This window comes from Microcaecilia unicolor, chromosome 1 (genome assembly GCF_901765095.1).
Source record: "Microcaecilia unicolor chromosome 1, aMicUni1.1, whole genome shotgun sequence".
In the NCBI taxonomy this organism is placed as follows: domain Eukaryota; kingdom Metazoa; phylum Chordata; class Amphibia; order Gymnophiona; family Siphonopidae; genus Microcaecilia; species Microcaecilia unicolor.
In genome coordinates, this window is record NC_044031.1 from 762,819,336 (window position 1) to 762,836,946 (window position 17,611).

A 17,611-nucleotide genomic window follows, 5' to 3' on the forward strand; every position below is an offset into this window, starting at 1 on the left:
TAGCAACATTCCATGTACAATCTCAAATAATATCAACGGAATCTCAACATTCCATGTAGAATCTCCAATAATAGCAAGTAGAATCTCAAATAGTAGCAACATTCCATCTAGAATCTCAAATAGGGAAAGGGAAATAAGACTTGATATAGCGGTTTATATATTATATACAGGTACTTATTTGTACCTGGGGCAATAGAGGGTTAAGTGACTTGCCCAGAGTCACAAGGAGCTGTAGTTGGAACTGAACCCAGTTCCCCAGGATCAAAGTCCGCTGCACTAACCACTAGGCTACTCCTCCACTCATTCACCAATAAGAGCCAACCTCATCAGTGATGTCACAATGGCTTGATTGCCCAATACTTGGCTCACTTCTGATATTGTGATGTCATAAGGGAAAGGGAACTGGGACTTGATATACCACCTTTCTGAGGTTTTTGCAACTACATTCAAAGCGGTTTACATATATTCAGGTACTTATTTTGTACCAGGGGCAATGGAGGGTTAAGTGACTTGCCCAGAGTCACAAGGAGCTACAGTGGGAATCGAACCCAGTTCCCCAGAATCAGAGTCCACTGCTCTAACCACTAGGCTACTCCTCCACTCCAGCATGCTCCCTTCCCCTGTACCTCTTCTTGAACTTTCTTTTCCGTATCTGGACCTGTTCTACTACCCTCTTTTGTTCTCCCCCTCCCCCCCCCCCGAGTCTCAGTTCATGTGCACAACGTCCCAGAGATGAGAAGACATCACCCAGGGTTGGGAGGAAGTCATCTGCCCCGCCATAGTAACATAGCAGATGACGGCAGATAAAGACCCGAACGGTCCATCCAGTCTGCCCAACAAGATAAACTCATAGCATAAGGTACGATGTGATACTACACATGTAGACCAGATCCTCACCTTCTGACACTCTCCCCCAGTGCTCTGACCACTGATTACAAAATCCCACAAAATGCTCCAAACCTAGGACTGACCCAAAGCCTTCCTCTGAACCCCAGGTCACATGACCGCCTTGATGCACAGACACAATTCCCTCTCCCTCAGGAAAGCGGCATCTGCTGCCTCTAACTTTACCTTCCCCGGTATCCAAACATGAGGAACAGGACGCAGAAGATGATACAGGTCACTCCGATGTGGATACCGATGATGATGCCTGTGGTGGAGGTTTTATTGCTCTGCTCGTTCTTTAGACAGTCACATGGAGGACTCAGCACTGACGGAAAGAATAGGGAACAGCACTTACTTCCAGTATGGCGTGGACAAGAGTGCATGCAGTCCCCTCCCCCTTCCAGAAGCTTCTTTAGAATGGAATGACTTTAGAGCAATGGCGTAGCTACGTGGGGCCACGGGGCCCTGGACCCCCCTGCCGATGACCCTCTCAATCCCCCCCTCCCGCCGCCAACCCTCCCCCGCCGTCGGCTACCTTTGCTGGCGGGGGACCCAACCCCCGCCAGCCGAGGTCCTCTTCTTCCGGTGCAAGGCTTCGTTCTGTTTCTGTGAGTCTGACGTCCTGCACGTACAAAGCAAACACCGGCGCTAGAGGCTGTTAGCGCCATACTAGCGCCGTTGTTTGCTACCAGCCCATGATCAGAGCCCTCGAGCGCGTGAAACTACGCGCTCGAGGGCTCTTAGCGCAGGTAGCATGCAAATGCATGCTAATCAGCGCTTAATGCATTCATCCCCAATGATCAGCAACCAGCGCGCCAAAGATTGGGTTGCTGGCCGCGACAAACCCTACGCCAGCTCCGAGCTGGCGTTAGGATTTGCAGATCATTGGGGAGGAATGGTGAGCCCTGTCCCCATTCCCCCCTACAGCAAACCTGCCAGCAAGGGCAGTTGAGGACGTCCAAAATTTGGACGTTTCTGCAATGGGCAGTTAAGGACGTCCAAAATTGGACATTTCTATGAGAAAGACATCTTTCTCATAGAAACATCCAATTTTGGACGTCCTTAACTGCCCATTGCAGAAACATCCAAAATTTGGACATCCTGAACTGCCCCATCGCTATACCTCCGACACCCTCTTGAAATTTGCTGCAGGTCCTACTTTATACCTATGGGCTACGTAGCACACACTAAGGTTTGTTAGCGTGTGCTAAGTAACCTCAAGTAAATGGGTCCCAAGGTTAGGAGCATAAACCCTTTGAATAGTGGGTCAGTAATATAAACAGAACAAAGTGTGGTGTTCATTTTGTGCCGGATTGTTCTTGACAGAGCCACCCAGAGACTAAACCAGGCCCGGGGCAAGGCTGCCCCCCCTCCGCCGATGCCCTCGCCCCCCCGACACCCTCGCCGCCCCCCCCCCCTGCCGCTGCCGGCGCTCCTGCAGTCCCCGGTCTCACCTGCCTGCGGCTCCGTCCGCCACCAGGCCCCCTGCATTAAAATCGGCAGCGCTTCAGCTGAGCTCCGTTTGAAAAGGCAGATCGCCTTCCTTCGGGCCTTCCCTCACTGTGTCCTGCCCTCGTCTGATGTAAATTCTGGTTTCCGCGAGGGCGGGACACGGGGAAGGCCCGAAGGGAGGCGATCTGCCTTTCCAACGAAGCTCAGCTGAGGCGCTGTCGATTTTATTGCAGGGGGCCTGATGGCGGACGGAGCTGAGGGCAGGCAGGTGAGACCAGGGACTGCAGCGCCGGCGGCCTGACCCCTGGCCTCCAAGAGGGTCCGGGTCATTTTGTCCCCCCTGCCCCCCCTCTCGGCGGCCCTTGTTCTTGATAGGGTGATGTCAGGATAATCATGATTGTTGAGTTTAACAAAATCTTGGGGGGGGGGGGGGAGGGAGTTGATAGTTGATTGTGTGTGGAGGGAGGTGGCAAACAGGGCATTTGCCCTGGGCTCCCTTACCATAGGGAGCCCCAAACCTGCTTCAAGGTAAAGGAGGCATAGGTTTGTACCCTGGGCCCCTGGATGTCTAACACTAGCCCGGGGGGGGGGGGGGGGGGGGGGATGAAAATTTGCCTAGGGTCAGTGGTGTTCCTAGCTTGGCTGACACCCGGGGCGGATTGCCGATGCGCCCCCCCCCCCTCGGTTGCATTTTTACCTGCTGGGGGGGGGGGGGGGTGCCGCGCGCCTGTTAGCTGCGAGTCCGCTCGTTCCCTCTCTGCTGCTCCCTCTGCCCCGGAACAGGAAGTAACCTGTTCCGCGCAGAGGGAACAGCAGGGAGGGAACGAGTGGACTCGCAGCTAACAAGCGCGCGGCACCCCCCCAGCGGCATGCATCCGGGGCGGACCGCCTCCACCCCCCCCCCCCTTGGTATGCCACTGCCTAGGGTCACTATTGCCCTTGCACCAGCCACGTCTAATCTCTATGCAGAAGAAAAAGAGACAGGAAACAGCAACATTCACAGAAAATGAATATACATCCCCCCCCCCTCCCCAAAACTGGAGTGTAGTCTGCTGATTATAGAACTTGAAATGCAATCCACTGGCCCAATAGTATTTCCTAATCTACCAGTAAGGAGCAGGCGTAGCACGGCGACTTTACATAGTATTACTGTACATGAGACGTGCTCCCTCGCTGCAGGAGGCTGGGATTTTGGAAGTGCTGACCCGCCTGACCCTACTTAACTTTAACTCTTCCTCCTAATTTTCGGTCCTGAGGATCATTACACTTCAGACTATATTTCCCAATCTCCTTTTCCCCTTATCTTTTCCTCTCCATCCTCCCTCTCCTCACCCCTCCCTACCCCTTTTCCTTATCCTACCTTTGTTTTGCCCCGACATGCTCAACTCACTTATTCCTCAAAAACCCCACTCTCACTACGTTTACTACAGCTTATAATATTCAAATTACAGATTTTGCTATTGTAATTGTAATTATTTACTATGTAAGCCGCATTGAGCCTGCAATGTGTGGGAAAGCGCAGGGTACAAATGTAATAATAATAATGTCGCTACACTGAAATATGGGGGAGCAGGCTTCTGATTTGCTGCAAGTAGTGTGGCTAACAGTAATCTTATTTCACAATGAATGGTACTACCAGTGCCCTCTAGTCAAATCTATGGTCATTCCCACCTTCCCCCACCCTTTAGAAAGGGGATAAAAACCATGGGTCAGCCAGTGTTGCGGGTTTCCCGCCCAATTGGACTCCTTTCTGTGACCCGCTGCGGCTTTTTCACGCCATGTGCAGGTTGCGGGCTTTGGGTGGCTTTTTCTTGCCCCACCGGCGGTTTTTTCCCACGGCCGTCGGCCGCGGGATTAATGATGTCATTTGTATGCAAATGGCCTCATTAATATTTATTAATGATGTCATCCATATAATATTTATTAATGATGTCATTCATATGCAAATTGACTGTGTGGTTTGGGGCTGGCTTTGGGCGTGAACAATTTTTTCCATCTGGCAACACTGGGGTCAGCCCAGCATGAACTAACTACATGTACGGAGCTTAAATCCAGCATGGACGCCTGTTCCTCGGGGCTCAAAGCCACAGGTTAGCATTAAATCTGAGACAGAGCAACCCACACGAGAACTACCACATTTTGCACGACTCCTGTCTTAAAAAGCAGCACAAGCAGCTGTGTTGAGAAGGGCGGCAGAGAATCGAGGTCACCTGGGGCATTCTGGTGCCATTCCTGGAAGCTGCTCTCATCTGCAACATTTCAAATCTCATTACAACAATCTGGGAACAATTACCATCTAAATTCCTCCTGCACAATTTCACTACAGGAAATACAGCAGCTTAACTGTGGGGTTTTTCTCTGGTTCCCAAATACAGGCTCCACTATTCTGCTTCTGTCTGCTCCTGCTGCTGGGGCGTTTTCAGGTGACTGAATATACACAGTATGCTTTGGACGCCATCTCACAGCTTGGGTATATTGTAACAGACATGAATGGCAACCCCTTCACCTTAAATGAAGGGTCAGCCCCCAGGGCCCCAGGCAGACGGAGAGGAGGATTAGGAAACTGGGGGGAGAGGGGAGGGGGACTAGGTGTGAAAAGTAAATGAATTGGAAAGAAGAGGCCCACAGTAATAGCAAAAAATAAAATAAAATAAAAACCTCACCTTCCAGCAAAAGCATCAGAGAACATGGAGGGTTCTTCCTCCACCCCCCTCCCCACCCCCACTCCAGAAAGAAGGAAAAGGCTGATGATGTTACCCAATCCCAGATGGGTTTCATGTTCCTCCCACTACCCACAGCAAGCCAAGATGGACCAGACACACTGAGTGGGCTCAATTTTCAAACACGGTTATAGGTTTAACGGGGGGGGGGGGGGGGGGGGGGGGGGGGGGGGGCAGGAAACATATAACTCTGCTATCCAGACAGCAGCACTGCCCAAGAGCAGAGGGAGGGTGCGACCACGGAGTCTCCCAATAGATGGAGAATTTCAACATTTAACTCAGGCCTCCTAAATACCTGATCTAATCTAAATGGATTATATGTACATTCAGCGCCACTGGCGTTGAACATCCATAGTAATTTAAATTCAAACGCTGACTGCTGCCACTGAATATTACAAAGTCCTACAGGCCTCTGCCTCTTCTTGCGCCATCTCGTATTTGACCCTGCTTCACCCTCTTTCTTCAGCTCACTCTCACTTCAAAGCTCTTTACCCTGCCCTCTGCCCCCCCACCTCCTTCTTCAGTAAGCTACACTCCAGTCCTCTCCGGAAACTGCACCCCCGTACAACAATGTGATATACATATAATCGCATCATTAATTCCTACACGGCAGAGTGGCACACATCACTGCTGCTCAGAGTGTCCAAAATTATCCCTCATAGCAAGGCAGTGGAGGTGAGCCTTGGGCTGAAGACAGCACCGATGAGCGAAGGCACACTGGAATGTCACCGTCATATGCAGGATTCAGCACTGCACCTCTGGCTGCCACTCAGCACCTTACCCATTCTCTCCACAGCATCCTTCAGAGAAAAAAAGCGAACCGTGGCATTGCCGTCGCCATGCTGGTTATATGCCAGGAGCTTCACCTCATATGCCACAGTGGAATCTAGCAGGAAGGAGGCAGAAACAACAGCAGTGAGTGACAGCATGAAGACAGGGATGGGAGCAACCATCCGGACAGGAAACACCAAAGTGCCAGAGGATGGCAGGTGATAAGGTGGGTGCCAGTTACTCTTCTGAGCAGGAAAGAGCAGTCAGTGAAGTTCACCGCTAATCTGGACTCAGTTCTGGATTCCAGATACAGTCTGATCTCTTGCAGGGAACTTTGTGACAGGCATTAGTGCAACAGGGCTTGGAATGGGGTTACCAGGTGGCCCCAAGTGGTGGGACAATTCTGCAAACTAGGCGTTAACAGGTACACACCTATTATGTGAGCAAATTCCACCTGAGCACTGTTCCAGAAATACATGCTTAACTTACACTGGGACATAGTTATCAATATGGGCTACTGTTAAGACGGCTTATTTTACACTAACTCATGCTCATTTTAGCTCGTCCCATTTTATGCAATGAGAACTAGTTACCAATAACCAGGGTTCACAGTAAAATAACACATCTTACCGGTAGCCCACACTGATAACTTTCCCCCTTAATTAAAGACAAAAGAAATATCTCTAGAAATCACTGTTACATGTAATAAAAGTGAGCCAAGTATAGGACAATGTGATGACATCACTGATGAGGTTGGCTGAGGCATTGGTGGAATGAGACATTATGACATCACAATATCAGCTCTGGTTAAATCACTGCTATATGTAATAAAAGTGAGCCAAGTACAGAACAATAGAGCCATTGTGATGACATCACTGATGAGGTTGGCTCTTAGGCATTGGTGGAATGAGGCATTATGACATCACAATATCAGCTCTGGTTACCAAACTGAAACTTTTCACACTAAAGGAGGGAAGTTATCAATGCGGGCTAGTGTTAAGATATATTATTTTATATTATATGAAAATTGCATACATAAAAATTTTAAAAAGAAATCCAATAAAAAAGATATATTATTTTACCACTAACTCATGCTATGTTAGCAAAGCAGCCATTTTATACAACGAGACTAGTTATTTATAATGGCAGTTAACAGTAAAATAACACGGTAGCCCACATTGATAACCTCCCCCCGTTAAAGAAAAAATAAATGTCTCTAGAAGTCAAAATCACTGCTATATGTAATAAAAGTGAGCCAAGTATAGGATAATCAAGCCATTGTGACATCACTGATAAGGTTGACTCTTAAGCATTGGTGGAATGAGGCATTATGACATCACAATATTAAATGTAAAGTAAACAAGAGCTTGTTGCTTTTCATGGCATTTGTCCAGTTCGACGTTGGTGTACCATTTCTGGAGGATTGCGTGGCCCTATTTGATAAATTTCTATACCTGGGGGTGATTTTGGAGCCCAGTTGAGATATGAGCAACAGGTATCTCAAGTGGTAAGGTCAGGATTCTGCGCTTTACATAGGCTGCGAATGGTTTGGCTGTATTTTGATAATGCCACTCTACATGTATTTATACATTCTTTGGTAATCTCAAAATTGGACTACGATAACGTAGTCTTTTTGAGACTGGCTCGTTATCGTTTCAAAAGATTAAGAACATTACAAAACGCTGGAATTAGGAGGGACAGAACATGCTACACCTTTGTATATCTGTTACCATTGGCTCCCTGTGGAGTATAGACTCTTATACAAAATGTTAATTCTGGCCCATAAGGTGTCGTATGGGGGGGATGCCAGCTTATTTGGTCCCTCTGTGTTAAGACAAGGTATTTTATTTATTTATTTATTTATAGCATTTATATCCCACAATTTCCCATCCACGGGCAGGCTCAATGTGTCTTACAACAGTCTGTAAAAACATACATCAAGTCAGCAAACAATCAATTTCTTAGAAGTGTAAGAGAGAAAGGGTAAAAGCAAAGAAGGGAAAAAGAGAAAGAGTTGTGGTGATCAATATGACGCCGTGACAAAGACAGGTCGGAAGTTAGAGATGCTAAGCGGGATTTGAGCGTAAGCTTTTCCAAATAAAAAGGTCGAGGCGTTTTTGAAGGTCGGGTGATCAGGAGTAAGTTTCACCAATTTAGGTAGACCATTCCACAAATGAGCGCTAATATAGGAGAAGGTGGTCTTGTACTTGAGGCCACTATACACTGGGTAATGGAGATTTAGGTACGAACGAGCTGATCTGTGAGAGTTCCTAGGTGGCAAGTTGATTAGGGTGTCCATATATGCTGGGGCTTCACCGTAGATGACTTTATGCACCAGAGTGCAAATTTTAAAAGTGATTCGGTCCTTGACAGGAAGCCAGTGCAGTTTCTCATGCAGTGGTCTTGAACTTTCGAATTTTACCACTAACCCACAGAAACATAGGAAACCATAAGCAGATAATGACCATATAGCCTATCCCATCTACCCATCCACGCCACCTACTCTCCCTATCACTCCCTTAGAGATGCAATGTACTTGCCCCAAACTCTCTTCAGATACTGTTTTCGTCTCCACCACTTCCACTGGGAGGCCGTTCCACGAATTCACCACCCTTTCCTTGAAGTATTTCCTCGTGTTACGTCTATCCCGTTTCAACTTCATCCTGTGCTCTCTCGTTCCAGAGCTTCCTTTCAATTGAAAGAGACTTGCCTCCTCTGCCTATATGCCGCATAGGTATTTAAACATCTCTATCATATCTCCCATCTCCCGCCTTTGTTCCAAAGTATACATATTGAGATCCCATTTTATGCAATGCATTCAGGGCAGACTGGATGGACCGTACAGGTCTTTATCTGCCATCATTTACTATGCTACTATGCAATCAGACTTAGTTACTAATAACCCGGCACACACAGTTGAAGCGTCTGTCTTAGAAATCTACATATGTGGAAAAGAGTTCCATCACTTGGGGCTTGATGTATCTAAGTGCCAGTGCAGAAAAAATGTTTTGCTAATATAGGGTTAATCATTCTTACAATTTCTAAATAATTAAAAAGAGGAACAGTTCAGCTCTGACCTTGTAAGTAGAACTGAATGTTCTTAGACATGCTTTTTGCCGGATACCTTACTAACAGTCTAGAACTGTAACATGTTAATGACAGACACACAAGCACTGTGAAACTGCACGTAGGCATTGTAAGAGAAAGGTTTATAAGAGCAGAGGGGAGGAATTTGGGGTCAGACAGGCTTCCTGACTGATGCTGGAATTTTGTCTCTCTTGCGCAAGAATAAACCTGTTTGTGTTTAAACCGGTTTGGTGTCTTGAGATTCGTGAGTATGTTAATTAAAATTCTTTTAACAGCCAGCATCTAAACATGTATGTGCCAGTATAATAATGGGTGATTTCAATTACCTATTCTCACAGCAAAATTCTACTCAATGAAACCATGTATTGGAGGTGTAAGCTTGAACGGTTTTTCCTTTAAAGAGTTATCTCCACGGTTTCTGAAGTCTTTTTTTCTCCACATATTTTCATGAATAGAAGTGACTTTACACCTCCAATACATGGTTTCATTGAGGAGAATTTTGCTGTGAGAATAGCTGTCTGTTCGTCTGTCCAATTTAGATTGTAAGCTCTGTTCAGCAGGGACTGTCTTTTCATGTTAATTTGTACAGCGCTGCGTAAGTCTAGTAGCGCTATAGAAATGTTTAGTAGTAGTAGTTGGTTTATATTCTACTAATTCCTTTACGTATATCAGTGATTTCAATTACCCCAATATTAACTGGTTAAATGTAACATCAGGGAGTTCTAGGGAGGGTAAAATTTCTAGACGTAACAAATGATGGCTTCTTGGAGCAACTAGTCCAGGAACCGAAAAAAGGGGATCTATTTTAGATCTAGTCCTTCAAATAGGCCACAGTGGTTTACATTCTACAGTTACAACAGAAAGGAACGCCAACAAATAATACAAAAGTTCTCATTCAAATCAATCAACCAAATTCCACTTGGCCCGTCGTTCCACATGCCATACCTATATATACTCTGCCAATCTTACAATCTCACGTTCTTACTAGTCACCACAGTTCTATGGAGGAGTGGCCTAGTGGTTAGAGCACCGGTCTTGCAATCCAGAGGTAGCCAGTTCAAATCCCACTGCTGCTCCTTGTGAGCTCGGGCAAGTCACTTAACCCGCCATTGTCTCAGGTACAAACTTAGATTGTGAGCCCTCCTGGGACAGAGAACTATCCAGAGTACCTGAATGTAACTCACCTTGAGCTACTACTGAAAAAGTTGTGAGCAAAATCTAACTAAATAAATAGTACTCATAACACAAACAAATCTGACTTAATAACTGGAGTACAGTCACTAAGGAAATCTACAGTAGTGGCATTTAATTTTCAAAAGGGTAACTATGGTTTAAAAAGCTGAAATGCTCAGCTGCAAAGGTTAGGCCTTTAAATTGGCATGAACGTTGTTTAATGATACCATTTTGGAAGCCCAGACCACATGTATTCCACGTATTAATAAAGGTGGAAAAAAGAGAAAATGAAAGCCAGCATGGTTAAAAGTTATTAGAGCCAAAATAACATCTTTCAGAATATTCAAAAAAGATCCGAATGAAGAAAACAAGAAGCAACAATAAGCACTAGCAACTTAGATGCAAAGCTTCTGTCTTTACTGAAGAAGATGCAAGAGATCTACCTGAACCAGAGATGATGCGGAGGACCTGAAAGAAATCTTGATGAAACTGGATGATGTACTGAGCCAAATCAACAAATTAAAGAGTAATAAATCACCTGGACCAGATGGTATCCACCCCCAAAGAACTCAAACATGAAATTGCAGATCTGCTGTTAGTGATCTGTAACCAGTCATTAATATCATCCGTAGTACCTGAAGATTGGAAGGTGGCCAATGTAATGTCGATTTTTAAAAAAGGGATCCAGGGGTGATCTAGGAAATTACAGATTGGTAAGCCTGACGTCAATGCCGGGCAAAATAGTGGAAACTATTACAAAGAATAAAATCACTGAACACATAGACAAACATGGTTTAATGGGACAGAGCCAGCATGGCTGCAGTCAAGTGAAATCTTGCCTCATCAATTTGCTTCATTTCTCCAAAGGCATGAATAAACCATGTGGATAATGTTGAGCCGGTCAATGTAGGGTATTGAGATTTTCAGAAAGCATTAGACAAAGTGCCTCATGAGAGACTCCTGAGAAAATTAAACAGTCATAGGATAGGAGGCCATGTTCTGTTGTGGGTTAGGAATTGGTTGATGGATGGTAAACAGAGGGTAGGATTAAATGGCGAATTCTCTCAGTGGAGGAGGGTGAACAGTGGAGTGCCCCAAGGATCTGTGCCGGGACTGGTGCTATTTAATGACCTGGAAATGGGAACGACATATGAGGTGATTAAATTTGCAGATGACACAAAACTATTCAGAGTTGTTAGAACGCATGCAGATTGTGAAAAATTGCAGGAAGACCTTAGGAAGTTGGAAGACTGGGCATCCAAACGACAGATGAAATTTAATGTGGACAAATGCAAAGTGATGCACAATGGGAAGAATAATCCGAATCATAGTTATCTGATGCTAGGGTCTGCCTTGGACTCTAGCATTAGGTAACTGTGACTAGGTGTTATCGTACACAATATACTGAAATCTTCTGTGGTGGCGGCCAAAAAAGCAAAGAGGATGCTAGGAATTATTAGGCAAGGGAGTGGCCTAGTGGTTAGGGTGGTGGACTTTGGTCCTGAGGAACGGAGTTCAATTCCTGGCCCAGGCAGCTCCTTGTGACTCTGGGCAAGTCACTTAACCCTCTATTGCCAGCCACATTGAGCCTGCCATGAGTGGGAAAAGTGTGGGGTACAAATGTAACCATAAAAAAAAATAAGACAGGGCATAATCAAAAAGTTTTGTTGAGGATGTCCTCACAAAACGTCCCGGTGGAGAGCCAAGGAAACCCGTATTATCGAAACAAGATGGACGTCCATCTTTCGTTTTGATAATACGGTCGGGGACGCCCAAATCTTGAAATTTAGGTCATCCTTAGAGATGGTCATCTCTAGACTTGGTCGTTTCTGATTTTCGGCGATAATGGAAACCAAGGACGCCCATCTCAGAAACGACCAACTGCAAGCCCTTTGGTCGTGGAGGAGCCAGCATTTCTAGTGCACTGGTCCCCCTGACATGCCAGGACACCAACCGGGCACCCTAGGGGCCACTGCAGTGGACTTCATAAATTGCTCCTAGGGACATAGCTCCCTTACCTTGTCTGCTGAGTCCCCCCAAAACCCACTACCCACAACTGTACACCACTACCATAGCCCTTATGGGTGAAGGGGGGGCACCTAGATGTGGGTACGGTGGGTTTCTGGTGGGCTCGCTGTTTCCGCCACAAACGTAACAGATAGGGAGGGGGATGGGCCTGGGTCCACCTGCACCCACTAAAACTGCTGCAGGGACCTGCATACTGCTGTGATGGACCTGAGTATGACATCTGAGGCTGGCAAAAAATATTTTTAAAGATGTTTTTTGAGGGTGGGAGGGGGTTAGTGATCACTGGGGGAGTAAGGGGAGGTCATCCCCGATTCTCTCTGGTGGTCATCTGGTCATTTCAGCCACCTTTTCATGTCTTGGTCGTAAGAAAAAAACAGGACCAGGTAAAGTCATCCAAGTGGTCTTTAGGGATGCCCTTTTTTTTTCCATTATGGGTCGAGGACGTCCATGTGTTAGGCACGCCCAAGTCTAGCCTTCACTATGCCTCCGATACGCCCCCTTGAACTTTGGCCATCCTTGCGACGGAAAGCAGTTGGGGACATCCAAAATCGGCTTTCGATTCTACCGATTTGGACGACCCTGGGAGAAGGACGCCCATCTTCCAATTTGTGTCAAAAGACGGGCGCCCTTCTCTTTCGAAAATGAGCCTCCAAGAATACTATAATGGCTCTGTATCGCACCATGTTGCTACCTCACCTTGAGTATTGTGTGCAATTTTGGTCGCCGTATCGATATAGTGGAATTAGAAAAGGTTCAAAGAAGGGTGACCAAACTGATTAAGGGGATGGAACTCCTCTCATATGGGGAAAGGCTTAAGAGGTTAGGGCTCTTCAGCTTGGATAAGAGACAGCTGAGAGAGGATATGAATGAGGTCTACAAAATAACTAACAGGTAAACATGAATCGATTTTTCACTCTTTCAAAAAGTACTAAGACCAGGGGACACTCAAGTTACATGGTACTACTTTTAAAACAAACAGAAGGAAACATTTTTTCACTCAATGAATAGTTAAGCTCTGGAATTCAATGCCAAAGGATGTGGTATCAACAGTTAGTGTATCTGGGTTTAAAAAAGGTTTGGACAAGTTCCTGGAGGAAACGTCTATAGTCTGCTAATGAGAAAAACCTGCAGAAAGCGTAGGATTCTGGGCTAGATGGACCTCTGTTCTGCCGGGTATGGCTATTCTTATGTTCACACATATTTGTATCTGCTGGATTTTAAAAAGCTGCACACCTAGGGGGATCCACTTAAGGGGCCAAGCAAAATAGCTGTTTAACAAACATTGAGGTAGGCGCAATTGCTCCTGAACTACTGCTGAAGACCCAGACAGCTTGTATTGGTGAACACCTTGAAGCTAGTGCAAAAGGCAGAATGGAAATTTATTAAACTATACACATAAGGTTTAAGTTCATGTATACTTTTTCAGCCTTTCCAACCCATGCCTCCTTGAAATCTCAGGCCATCTACATACGTAATAGGGTTACCATTCGTCCGGATTTCCCCGGACATGTCCTCTTTTTGAGGGCATGTCTGGGGCGTCCGGCGGATTTTGCCTGCACCCACGTTTGTCCGGATTTCTGGACAAACGTCGGCGCGGGTGCGGGCAGGCGCATGCGTGTGGGCGGGCGATCGGCGCCGTGGTAACCCTACTCCCGTCCCCTCCCCTTCCTTACCATGTTCCCTGGTGGTCTAGTGACGTCTTCGAGGCAGGAAAGAGCCCCCTCTTTCCTGCCTGGAGCGCTGCCTCCCCTGTCTATCATCCTCCTCGGTCTGGCTGGGGATTCAAATGGCCGCCGAGAGTTGAACTCTCGCGAGGCCACTTCAACTCTCGGTGGCCATTTTGAATCTCCAGCCAGACCGAGGAGGATGCAGCAGGCAAGGACAGGCAGCGCTCCGGCAGGAAAGAGGGGGCTCTTTCCTGCCCCGAAGAGAAGACCCTACTAGACCACCAGGGCTAGATAGTAAGTGAGGGGGGGAACCATGTGACGGGGGGCGGGGAATAGAGGGGCGGAACGAGGACCCGAAGGGGGCGTGGCGGGGGCGGGGTATGAGGCGTGGCGGGGGCGGGGTAGGGGGCGTGACATATGTCCTCTTTTTCAGAGGACACAAAATGGTAACCCTAATACGTAAATAGCAGCTTTCTAAAATGGCCATTTATAAGCAAATGCACCAGTATTTCTCCGTGTAAATGCTTCTAAAATGATCTCCAAGACTTTCCAGTCAGCCTGGCTCTAAACAGTCCTCTCCAGAATGAGCAAAACAGGAAGGAGACCTGGCCTTCCCCGCGGTCTAAGGGCATCAAAGCACATCTCATTTACAAGAGTCCCACCTTATTAATACATCACTAATTGTGTGAGGGTAAAAACATAATAGATGCATTTAAATACCATTAGGAGGGTCATTCACCCTCCCCCAAGTCTACTGAGTCACTAGGGTGGAACCATTTGGTTCATTATTATTAATTTAGACTTTGCTCACACCTTTTTCAGTAGTAGCTCAAGGTGAGTTACATTCAGGTACTCTGGATCAGGGGTGTGGCTACGTGGAGCCACGGGGGCATGGGCCCCCACAGACTGTGCCCTGGCCCCCTCTACATTTGACCTCCTCCCTCCCGCCGTCGCCGCCTGCCCCCCGCATCAGGTACCTTGTTTGCTGGCGGGGGTCCCCAAACCCGCCAGCCGAAGAGCCTCCTTCAGTGCTCGTTGTGTGATCATCTGTTTCTGATGCCTTACGTCCTGCACCGTGCATGTAGCCCCGTGCAGGATGTAAAGCGTCAGAAACAGATGATCACACAACGAAGGTGCCGGTCGACCGGTGCTGAAGAAGACTCTTCGGCTGGTAGGGATTGGGGACCCCACCAGCAAACAAGGTACCTGATGTAGTGGCGGGGCAGGGGGCGGGGTCCAAGGTGGTGGCAGGGAGGAGCTAAACAGTGCCCCCCCACCTCGGGCTCTGCCCCCCCCCCCTTTCCCGCTGAGGTCTGGCTATGCCCCTGCTCTGGATATTTCTCTGTCCCTGGAGGTCTCACAATCTAAGTTTGTACCTGAGGCAATGGAGGCTTAAGTGACTTGTCCAAGATCACAAGGAGCAGCAGTGGGATTTGAACTGGCCACCTCTGGATTGCAAGACCGGTGCTCTAACCACTAGGCCACTCCTCCACTCCACTAATTTGTCTGTGTATCTGTTGCTATCTAGTGCTGGTGGTGATGGGGAGACCGGGCTGGGGTTGTTACTTACCCAGTTGAGTTATATTGTAGGATGTGACATTGCTGGGCAGCAGGAGGGGGCCGGTGAAGTGGGCAGCGTGTACCTTACGATAATACAGCTTGAAGCCTTCGTGCTGGCCCAGTTTAATGGAGGTCTTCCACTCCGCCTGGATGGCAGTGCTGTTCAGAACTTTAATATTGAGAGCCGGCATCGCTGGTACTACAAAGGAGAGACAAAAGAAAAAACAGACTTTATCAAGCGGCAGTAAGAAACGTCAGCAGCAGGCAAAGAACCGTTTCTACAGGAGAGAACATGCCATCGTGTGTGTGTGTGTCAGGGACGTAGCCAGACTTCGGCAGGAGGGGGGGTCCAGAGCCCGAGGTGAGGGGGCACATTCTAGCCCCCCCCTGGCGCCGCCGACCCCCCCCCCCCCCCGCCATTGCCGCCACCACCAACTTTGCCTCCCCCCCTGCCGACGACCCTCTCGACCCCCCACCACCACCGCAAACCCGCCGTTGCCGTCGCCTGCCTTTGCTGGCAGGGGTTGGGGTCCCCCGCCAGCAAAGGTAGGCAACGGCGGGTTTGCGGTGGGAGGGGGGTGGTCGAGAGGGTCGTCGGCAGGGGGGGTCCAGGGCCAAATCTATGGGAGCCCAGGCCCCACATAGCTACGCAACCGGTGTGTGTGTGGGATTGTCTTCCTCAGGCCAGAATCATGTCTGCACTGTTAAAGGAAAACTGCCTTTCCCTCAGTTCGTGAGAGCACATTGATCTACAGAGTTCAAAGGCGAGTGCGCGTTCTCAGAGCGCAGAGCCCTTCCTTCCTGCTTTTGCAGGTGCAGTTTGACGTCATACTGCTCCCCCCCACCCCCTTGCCCCTTACCTTCTCCCAGAGTGCTCTCCATGGCTGTCTCAGACGCCTTGCTTGCACCGCGAGACGTGTATGCTTTCATGTAAAAGCTGTAGTTGGTGGAAGGTTCTAGATCGGTTAGTAAATGCTGGAAGGTGCTTTTGCTAACGGCTTCCTGAAACTCCATCTCCACAGGGTCTGGAACGAGAGGCAGGAGAAGCAGAGAGGGATTAGGGCAAACGGCTGGTTTAAGTAGAAGACAAACCCTACCGGAAGCCTGTTGCAAATTCAGACGGTTCGTTCAAGGCACAAGGATGCACCAGGGCCTTGCGCACAGAGATAATGCCTTGTTCGCCATCCTTTTTCATTCTATTCACTTTTCATTTTATCATTTATTTATTGGGATTTATTAGCCACCTTTTTGAAGAGATTCACCCAAGGCGGTGTACAGCAGGTGCAGTTTAACATCAAACTTACAATTTTATTAACAGCATGACGATAGTAAAATGACCAAATCAAACATATAAACGGCAAGTGACCGACTCACCTGCAAATGCGCAGTACAGACTTCCCTCTCTGTCCCGCCCTCGCGTCAAGACGTGATGACATCAGAGGGCGGAACAGAGAGGGAAACGGAGTCGGAGTCACTGTCGGACGCTGCCGCCTGGAAACGAACATCGCGCGCACCAACCTCCACCCCCCCCCCATCCCCGCCGCCACTCCCGCCCTCCTCCATATCGGGCCCCTGCACTGACCTGACAGCGCCTCTCACCTCCGTGTGGAAGCGCTGCAGGCAGCAGCAGAGTGATCACACGGAGGTGAGAGGCGCTGTCAGGTCAGTGCAGGGGGCCCGGCACGGAGGGGGGAGGGAGCGGCGGCGAAGAGGGTAGCTGGAAATCTCGCCCGTTTTTACGGGCTTAACGGCTAGTATAAACATAAATAAAATGTATTGTACTGTTTTGGGATCTTGCCAGGTACTTGTGACCTGGATTGGCCACTGTTGGAAACAGGATGCTGGGCTCGATGGACCATTGGTCTGTCCCAGTATGGCAACACTTATGTACTTGGAATTCTGAATGGAATCTTGTTACTCTTTGGGGTTCTACATGGAATGTTGCTACACTTTGAAATTCTGCATGGAATCTTGTTTTTCTTTAGAATTCTAGAATCTTTGTTACTCTTCAGGATTCCAGAATATTGATATTCTTTGGGGTTCTACATGGAATGTTGCTACTCTTTGGGTTTCTGCCAGGTATTTGTGACCTGGATTGGCCACTGTTGGACAAAAGGATGCTGGGCTTGATGGACCTTTGGTCTGTCCCAGTGTGCCAATACTTATGTACTTAAGGAGGTACATTTGAAAACAGCAAATTAAAACGTAATAATAGGTCTACCACGAAACAGGACTGAAATTCAAATAACAGAGATGTCAATATAATGC

The 17,611-nt window shown here is 47.9% G+C and overlaps 1 protein-coding gene across 1 annotated transcript in view; it reads right to left on the reverse strand.

The window, feature by feature from the left end:
• The window catches only part of IGDCC3 (immunoglobulin superfamily DCC subclass member 3), a 187,842-nt gene that overhangs the window by 6,934 nt on the left and 163,297 nt on the right, over positions 1-17,611 (reverse strand). The window contains exons 9-12 of the mRNA XM_030192781.1: positions 16,204-16,368; positions 15,354-15,542; positions 5,839-5,943; positions 1,072-1,210 (exon numbers count right to left, since the gene is read on the reverse strand). Coding sequence (XP_030048641.1) covers positions 1,072-1,210; positions 5,839-5,943; positions 15,354-15,542; positions 16,204-16,368 — 598 coding nt within the window. The remainder of the gene's footprint in view (positions 1-1,071; positions 1,211-5,838; positions 5,944-15,353; positions 15,543-16,203; positions 16,369-17,611) is intronic.